The 9623-nt window shown below is 34.8% G+C and overlaps 1 protein-coding gene across 5 annotated transcripts in view; it reads left to right on the forward strand.

The window, feature by feature from the left end:
• Positions 1 to 9067, forward strand: part of CD36 (CD36 molecule) — a 60451-nt gene extending 51384 nt beyond the window's left edge. For all 5 annotated transcript variants that reach the window (XM_015571247.1, XM_015571246.1, XM_006774918.2 and 2 more), the window contains 6 exons: positions 1566 to 1753; positions 2785 to 2903; positions 3851 to 3924; positions 4492 to 4546; positions 5385 to 5549; positions 8117 to 9067. In XM_015571247.1, coding sequence (XP_015426733.1) covers positions 1566 to 1753; positions 2785 to 2903; positions 3851 to 3924; positions 4492 to 4546; positions 5385 to 5549 — 601 coding nt within the window. In that variant the 3' untranslated portion in view covers positions 8117 to 9067. The remainder of the gene's footprint in view (positions 1 to 1565; positions 1754 to 2784; positions 2904 to 3850; positions 3925 to 4491; positions 4547 to 5384; positions 5550 to 8116) is intronic.
• Positions 9068 to 9623: the final 556 nt, after the last annotated feature.

The raw sequence follows: 9623 nt of genomic DNA on the forward strand, positions 1-9623 counted from the left end.
AGGGTAGGGATCCCGCTTGGGTGCTTGGCCAGTCTGGATGAGGGGATGATGGCTGTTTGCAGCTGGTCACACCCCCTTCAGGGTGGGGGTCCCCACTGGGAATCCTGGCCAGTCTGGGTGAGGGGATGATGGCTGTTTGCAGCTGGTCACACCCCCTTCAGGGTGAGGGTCCCCACAGGGGTGCCTGGCTAGCCTGGGTGAGGGGATGATGGCTGTTTGCAGCTGGTCCCACGCCCTTCAGGATGGGGGTCCCCACTGGGGGGCCTGGCCAGTCTGGGTGAGGGGCTGAGGGCTGTTTTCAGGCTGGCGGGAGACTGAAGCTCCCAACCACTCCTATTTTTCTTTTTTTTTAATTCTGGGCCAATTTTAGCTTTGAGGCTTGACTCCAGCTCTTAGGCCTTCACTGCTAAAAGCAGGTTTCTGGCCTTTGTTTATCTTCTGTATTTGAAACAATGTTGCGACCCTGCTGACTGAAGCCTGAAGGACTAAAGCAGGTTTCTGGGGTTTTGTTTAGCTTCTATAGTTGTTACATAGTTGCTTAGAGTTGCAGCTCAGAGGCCTGCAGCGGCAGGCGGGGAACGGTGGAGCTCTCCATCACTGAAGCAAGCAAGCCTCATGTTAGTTTCAAGCTGCCTGTCTGCCGGCTGCCATCTTGGCTGGCAGTTAATTTGCATATCCCCCTGATTAGCCAATGGGAAGGGTAGCGGTCATATGCCAATTACCATGTTTCTCTTTTATTAGATAGGATAGTAGTCTATCCTTCTATGCCCAATTTTTCTAAGATGTCCAGAGAAGGTGATGTCACTGTCACAGAACTATGTGAATTAATGTGTTCTACCTCCCCTACAGCATCTTTTCCAATTGATGGGGCCTAGTAGATGCTACAGGCATTAGAAGCCACACCAATATGCTTAAATCCTAACCCTGTTCCCAAAGGCTGTGTGGTTGTGAGCAAGTATTTAATATCTCTGAATCTTTTCCTTATCTGTAAAATTGAAGAGAGCAGTGTTTCTTCCTAGAGAGTTATCTGGGGATTGGAAGAAATATTTATTGAGCCCCAGCACATTACCAAGATTATGGTGGACACTTGGTAAATGATGGAGGTATAGAATACAGTATATTAAGCTCACATGCACACACTTATAAGTAAATGGTCTTTCTCTTCATGACTGTTTTGAAAGACAGGTATTTTATTTTTATTTTATTGAAGTGGGCACACACAAAAAAGTATTTGAGACAGTCATATAAATAGTTAATCTATGAAGGGAATAAACTGAAAAAAATGTCTTTAGTATCAATACACCATGGTACTTCACAAGCAAAAATTATTCTTAGAAGGTTTTGAAAATAAAGGTAAGGATAGCTCATACTCAGGTATTGAGTTCTGATATGCCTTAAAATTTTATAAGGATTTGTTTTCCCTAAAAATTAAGCAAGAATTCTGATAAGAGTATATTAGATTTTCCAAGTTAGAGTAAGAATATAGATCTAAAACTAAGAAAACAATGAATCTCTGAAATACAGTTCAGATCCCTGGAATGAAGCTCTCTTTTCTCTGTGTTTAGGTCCATCTATGCTGTGTTTGGAGCCGAACTTGATCTGAAAGGAATTTCTGTGTTTAGATTTATTCTTCCACCCAAGGCCTTTGCATCTCCAGTTCAAAATCCAGAAAACCATTGCTTCTGCACAGACCCAGAGATCTCAAATAATTGTACATATTATGGTTTGCTAGACATTAGCAAGTGCAAAGAAGGTGAGTAAATGTTCTCAGTATTACAGTTCATGTTGTAATTTGCAGTGTCCTTTAAAATGTAACCTTTACCCAGGATCCCTTTGACCAAAAATTTAAAGTGAGAAAGCAATAAGGACAGAAAGTAAGGGTGATGGTAGGAAATTTTTGTGTGTTTTTTTGTATTGTGTTCAAAGTCCTAATTGTGTTTCAGTGCTGCATACGTTAGTTATTAGGCAGTGGAATGGAATCATACTAGTATTTCTCTGTGTTACTTAAGGAAAATGTCTAGGCTCTTTTCCATTTATTATTATTATTATTATTATTATTATTATGCTGCTCATTGTCATTTTGAGTTGTATGGGTTCCTTGTATATTTTGGATTTTGGCCTATTAACTACTTATTGGATATCTAGTCTGCAAATATTTTCTCCCATTCCACTTAGCCTTATTATTGTTACGGTTGTTATTGTTATTGTTTCTTTTGCCATATAGTATCCCTGTGCTCCTTTTACATTTAGGGTAAAAGGAAAATAATTCCCAGAATACTACGAGCGTCTGCCATTTTTTCTTTCTTTGAAAATAGTAAATAAAAATAAGTATATTTTCAGTGTGTCTCTGAAACAGAGGCTGACTTACACACAATTTGTGGTCTGTCTTGGTTTGCTCACTTTCTTCATATTGGAGTGGTGAGAATAAAGAAAGAAAAAACCTCTTAATTAATTCTCAGTTCATAGATATATTACTACCTAAAACAAAAACATATGTGATTAAAACTGTATTCAGCAGCTGACCTTACATATTAAAAATTAATACTTAAGGCATAAACAACAGAATCAACTGACTGGTTAGTAAAATAATGGAGAATTTTGTTATTTTATTTGTACAGTAGCAATCGGATGTTATAATTCTCCCTCACCCTCATCCCCCAAAATTAGTGTTCAAACCCAGCTATGCATTTTTTAAAATTTTTAAAAATTTATTTTCAAAGAATCTTTTTTTTAGTGTTATGTGAAATATTTATCCCCAATTATCTTCCTACAACTTGTTTTCAGGAAAACCTGTGATCATTTCACTTCCTCATTTCCTACATGCCTCTCCTGAAATTAGAGAAACTATTGAAGGCTTACATCCAGATGAAGAAGAACACAGCACATTCTTAGATGTTGAACCTGTAAGCAAATATACTATTGATCTGCCTTGTTTAATATTGTGTTTTTTTAATTAACTTACAGAAAAAAATAAATTCTCTCCTTGTCAATTACATTTATTGATCATATTTATTGATAAATTACTTTTATTTCAATGAAAATTACATTGATTTTTTCTATTACTTTATGAAATATCAAGGTAACAATTTTAGTTTTTAAGAATATGGAACTTGTTAAGCATTTTTAATGGATCATGGGTCAGGAATACTAGTGATGGGAATGATTCTAATCATTGCTTATATGAAGAAACGCTTTATATTATATTATGAGGGATAAAAGGAGATTTTATAGGTATATGTGAATTGGGGGCTAGATCTATTATATTTAGTGTCACGAAAAATTTATAAAAATCTTATAAGGACAACAGTTTTAATTATTTTACTGTTCCACTTTTCAAAAATTTAATGGAATGCCAGAATTTTAGTAGCAATTTTTATTTTATTTCAATAATGATAGTAGTATGATTAAACTGAAGATATATGAATTATGACTGAATATATATTTGACCTTGCATAGTTTAGGAACTATATAAACTGTATATGTTTTTATGTTTTAGTACTGTTATATCATTGTTGATTCCCCAAAACCATTTCTGGTAAATATCATAAACCTAGCTAAAACCTTGACATTAGAGTAGGCAAAGAAATTATATGTGTGTGTACATGTATATGCATATGTGCTTGCATGCATATGCATGCACATATATATACGCATATTCACATAATGCAACTATGGATAGTTATGTAGGAAATATTTAACATGTCCAATTACTTATTTAATAAATACACAAGTTTCAAGTAGAACAGATTCACCTTAAGTTTTATATAACGTTACAAATTAATGTTGGCTATTATAAAAGAATGTTTTCCAAAGAAGTTAAAAATAATTTTAACTTGTTCCTTTTTTTTAGATAACTGGATTCACTTTACAATTTGCAAAACGGCTGCAAGTCAACATATTGGTCAAGCAATCAAAAAAAATTGAGTGAGTCTCTTGACCAAGGTTATCTTTACATGCTTTTAGTATTTTCTTGTAAGAATGTGAGTAAATCTATGAAAGTAAGTGAAAATAATATAAAACTTCAACTTCTCTTTGGCTTGACTATATTATATAATAATTATTAAATGCTTATAACTTTCATTTGTAATTTAGAAGTACATCTGTTGTTCACTGAAGTGATTTATATATAGTTTGGAATGTTTTGAAGTATTAGGTGGCATCTCACATGTTGCTTACTCTCCAAATATTTCTATGACAATAATTTTCAAAATTTGTATTTTACTTTCCTGAGTAGAATTTGTTTAAAGGAAAAATCTGTGTTTAGAAAGAGTCAATCAATTATAAATCTGTTATGAAGGCTTTTAGAATAGAAGATACCAGAGAAACAACCATATTAAAACCTAAATGATTCGTTACAGGGAACAAAAATCAAGGAACTTAACCAAGTTGCAAGAATAACTAATTTCTGAATATTTATTGACACTGGTAATTACTAAAATTTCTGTCCTATATGTGTAATATATTTTCATAATTTTTAAATGTATATTACAGTGTTTTAAAGCGCCTGACTAGGAGCTACATTGTGCCTATTCTTTGGCTTAATGAGGTTAGTATTTTTATCTATTAGTATTAAAAGCAATAAACTTCTTTGTATATAAAAATACTTTTGACATTTTAAAATTGAATATACCTTTAATGTATATTGGAGGTTGTATGTGTTTTCATTGTTCATATAGATGAGTTTACATAATATTAATTATAGCTATTTGAGAGAACCAAACCAAATAGAAATATCAAGTTTGTCTTAATTGTCTGTGCCTTTTTGTCATTTTAGATTATTTTCAAAATGCATCTGTTAAACATTTTTTCTTGTCATATGTTTGTGTTAGAGAGAGTCATTCACATATCTAACTTCAAATAATTCAAGGCTCGCTGAATATTATAGTTAATAAAAGCCAACCAAGCTTACAAAAGCCAGGTTAAAGCAGTTGTAGATAGTCTATCCTATTGCCTGACAAGATATTTTTTGTGTAAACCATGGAATTATGGAATTGATTAGCCACAGAATTAGGAAATGCATCATGTCTTTTTAGGGAATTAAATAGTTGACCCTTGCCATTTTCCTATGTCACTAGGAAAAACACTTTGGAAAATTGTGAACGATTTTGGTAAGACAGTTTTAAAGATCAGCGGAGCTAGCATGTTGAAGAGTGCCAGATAACATGTTTAAAGAGAAGTGGGTTATATGTCACTCTGTATTCTACCTTGGCATGTATTGCCTCCTTGAACATGCAAAGGGAATTTCATTGGCTTGTCTTACAGATACAGATAACTAATACTTCTATAGATGTCTGGGGGGAAAAGAGTGATACGTAAGTGGAGGATTTTAGGTATTTGGCGCTAATGATCTACGCAAATAATGCTAATTATTAACTTGATTACAGACGGGTACCATTGGCGATGAGAAGGCAGACATGTTTAAAAGCCAAGTGACTGGAAAAATAAAGCTCCTTGGCGTCGTAGAAATGACCTTACTCGGTGTTGGTGTGGTGCTGTTTGTTGCATTTATGATCTCATATTGTGCATGCAAATCTATGAGAACAAAATAAGTAAGTATATACAAAAATATAAATAGATGTATGTATACTGCTTTAGTAATATTAGTTTATATGTTACTTTTTTGCATTTTATCAGAGGGGTTATAAGTTATTTTGTAACTCCTTCTGGACATGTCTAGCCAATTATTGTTTTTAAATACATTCTTGAAGTTTTGAGATACTTAATGTAAATGAAAACATAGATGAAGATTGAGGAAATAAAGGCCCGTAAAACTCAAGCAGTTCACTAGATTCCATCTTTATTCTGAGGGGAAAGGGATAAGAGATCATTTTCAACTTTGAAAAGTTAGTACATAGATAGGTTTTTTTGCAGAATTCTGACTTCATTTATCGATTATTTCTAGTTACGTTTTTAAAAAATAAAAAATAATTTAGCATATTGATTAGGAAAGGTTATGTAAAATTGAAAATAGTAGATATTTGGAGAGATTGAAATGTACAAGGGAAAAGAAAATAAAAAGAGAAATTAAATAAGCTAGAAATTACAAAGAGACTAAAAACTTGATAATAAATGGTAGAGATAAAATATGCCTTTAAAATAAATACTGCATTAAAATGAAATTTAAAATGAAGATAACATGACTATAAATACAGGATTGCTTCACAGACATGCTGGCCATACATTGTCCAATATCAGGGTGTGTTCCCTAGATGCTTCATGTGGAAGCAGGATTAACAATTAAAATTCATGAGCTAAAATTGGAATATAACAGTAAAAGAGAATAGGAGAAAGTCATGTTCAACACAGTAAAACCAAATTACTCAGGGTTTAGACGGAATATCATGTAAATGTGGACATTTGCGTTTTGGCAGAACTCCAGAGGTGGTCAGGCCTCTGGTTTAGCTATTAGTGTCTGTGTCCCCTTGCACATAAATAGGATCGAGTGCCTGATCCTATCGTCCCTAAGTGGAAGCCTTTCTGTAATCATTATAGGTGCCACTGGTGTAGCCTTTGGGGGAGAATTTTTCACTTCATCCATAATTCTCATCAGCCTTTCCTTCCCAGGTGCATTTAAAAAGAAAAAGATAAAAGCAATACACTTGCTTTAAAATCACAACTTTAAAACGAGTTTTCTTATTTTACTTTCAATCAGACTGTTGACCCTAATCTGTCTTAAATACAGATTCTGGTGCTGCCACTGATAACTATTTAGCTTTTACTATGTGCCAAGATCATGCTAAATCTGTAATTGTACTATCATTGAATCCCTAATACAATTTCACATGTTTCTAATAGCCGGGGATTCATCAGCATCTGTTTTATCTTCTGCAGACACTCCAGAACATTGTAAATTTTAACAGTGCAGAATTGTCCATTTTCCAAAGTGTGAACCAGTCAAATTGATAATTTTTTAAGTGGAATTTTCAGAACACTATATTGTGTGTGTGTGTGTGTGTGTGTGTGTGTGATTGAGTGCTTGTGTCTAGGAAGGTAATCCAATCTTTTGTTTGATCATGTTTGGCACTATTTAGTCACTGAAAAGAAGGCTAAACAATTATGGCCACAATCTATTTGAATAGGATGTATTCAAAATGACCGTATAATATATTCACATTATAATAAATAAGGGAAATATTGCGCCACTGTTAAGACCATTAGTCCAATAACAAACATGTTATGATTAAACCAAGATAGTCATATAACCATTTATATAATAGAGATAAAAAATAATCCATTGAAAAACAAACAAATAAAACAAAACAAAAACTTGTTCTTATGGAAAAGCATGTTTTCAAAAGAAAGTATAGTAGTTAAAAGTTTTTCTTTTAACAAGTATTCTCTCTTGAAATTATATAATAAATTTTATCACTGCTCAGTGAGCCCTGAATGTCAAATTCCTTGGATCTCTATGTGGCCAAATTAGGGTAAAGGGTTGAAAACTCTCTAGAGCATCTCTGTCAACAAATGTATTCATTTTCTTTACCCTTAACTGTTTTGAGGAAAAGTGGCTGGTATTTATAAAACTATATGCCTTTCTTTTATAAGTAGAGAAAAAGATTTTCTTTGTAGATTATTTGATTTATTAGATTTAGAAGAATCACAGGAGATGTAGATTTCCTTAAACAAGCCTCAGTTTTTAATATTCTAAACTGATGCCTTTGGGAAGGTTTGTAAGCAATTGGAAAAACGGAAGATGGATTTACAAAAGGAAATAAAATATAAGATGGTGGAGCTGAAGAGTGGCTTTATTCAATGGATCACAAAGAGCACAAGCAAATAGTCCCTTCGAAAAGAATAGAATAGTATGGACACCTCCAAACGGGAGATGGCCTGAAGGGAGAGCTAAGAGTAGAAATGCTTGCCCAGAGCAGATTCATTGGTGAGCAATCCTTACCTGGCTACATGCGGGTCTTTAGAATTGGGAAGTTTATCCTTCTTAATGGGAATATGCATTGTCTTACTATATAGTCCACCAGAGAGCTTTTCTCTGCAGCTTAACAAATTATGCTGAATCACAGAAAGTAGGGTATCTTGGATATATAAAATTTGAGTATTACCTGTTTTGTTTTTTTTCCACTGCTTCCTGATAAACAGTAACATTTCTTCTACTTTCTAGACAGCAAATGAATTTTTACATTTATGTACCAGCAACATCAAGACCTTTGTGAATACTGACCTACAAATGAAGATTTAATACGCTTTATTTTTTCAAAACATACCTAATCTTATAGTTGATGAAGTGGTGGCACCATTCATTTTTGCAATAAGCAGCAATACAATTCTAACGATTATTAAGATGTCATTAAAATCCGTAATCTGAACAAGTAACCAGCACCTTTTAAAATTCATCTTGTGCACAGTTTCTACGGACCAGGTTCTAGCAGGGACAAATTATTTTTATTTGGTGCCTATTCACTAATTGATTCCCTGGTGACAAAATCAGCAGAGGAGTGGACATTTTTAACAAATTCTGGACCCTGAACTCTTCTCTTTCTCATCAAGGGAAAACAGCATCATTCTCGGCCGTGTCCCTGTTCCGTTGCAACAGACCCCAGGACTATCAGTACATTGCATTTTCATGAGCATCATTATTTTGAAAGACATTTAAGAATGGAAAATAAATGATTAGCCTGTGCGTTATTTATTATATGTTACCTAAATCTCCTTCTCTCTGGGATTCTTTGCATAGCAACAGCAGGCATTATAATTATGGTCTGACTTTATAACAATATGGGCTTGTATTTTTAACACTGATGATGCAGACGGGAGTCATTGGTAGCACATTTTGGCTCTCCATGTTAAGGTCTTTGTAATTTTCCACATCCTGCAGCTCTTCTGGAAATCTGAGTTGATTATGATCTTTCTACTCAGTTACATACAACTTATGCTTCATGACTTCAGAATGCTGTCCTAGTATGAACATATGTAAATGAGAATAAAGGAATTAATGTATGAATGATGACAAAGAAGAGAATGCATTAATAGCTATTTGTTGTAATCATTTTTGCTTTCATTGTCACCTCAGACAGAATGATTTCAACCATTAAAAGTTCTTACTTAAACTCCTGCACTTTGCCTAGTTCCTCTTGTGTCACAAAACATTTACCCCAATTTTCTGTTTAAAGTATTTTCTTTGAACCCATATTTCTTTGTGAATTCATATTTCCTTCTGAAATATTCTTTCTAATTCAATACTGACACTTTGTCCTAGCCTAATTTTTGAGTCATTTAGAAGACCACCAAAAGATATTTGGTTTAATTCTTTATAGCAGCATGACTTAAGTTCTAGACTGGGAAAGATTTCTTTTTTATTAGACCTACTAGAGGCCCAGTGCATGAACTCGTGCACAGGTGGAGTCTAGCTGGCCCACCCCGATCTGGGCCCGATCAGGGCTGGACTGGCTGAGGGAAGGGGCCATGGGCGATTGGCCAGTGGACCCCACCTTTGATTGAGGTTGGGGGCCAATTGGGGGCAGGGCTGGCCAAGGGGAGGGGCTGTGGGCAATGGGCCAGCCAGCCCCGCCCCCGAATGGGGTGGGGAGTGCCAATCAGGGGCCAGTAGCATGGGGGAGGGGCCATGGGTGGTTGGCCAGCTGGCTCTGCCCCTGATCAGGGTTGGGGGA

Source organism: Myotis davidii, unplaced genomic scaffold (genome assembly GCF_000327345.1).
Source record: "Myotis davidii unplaced genomic scaffold, ASM32734v1 scaffold125, whole genome shotgun sequence".
NCBI lineage: Eukaryota > Metazoa > Chordata > Mammalia > Chiroptera > Vespertilionidae > Myotis > Myotis davidii.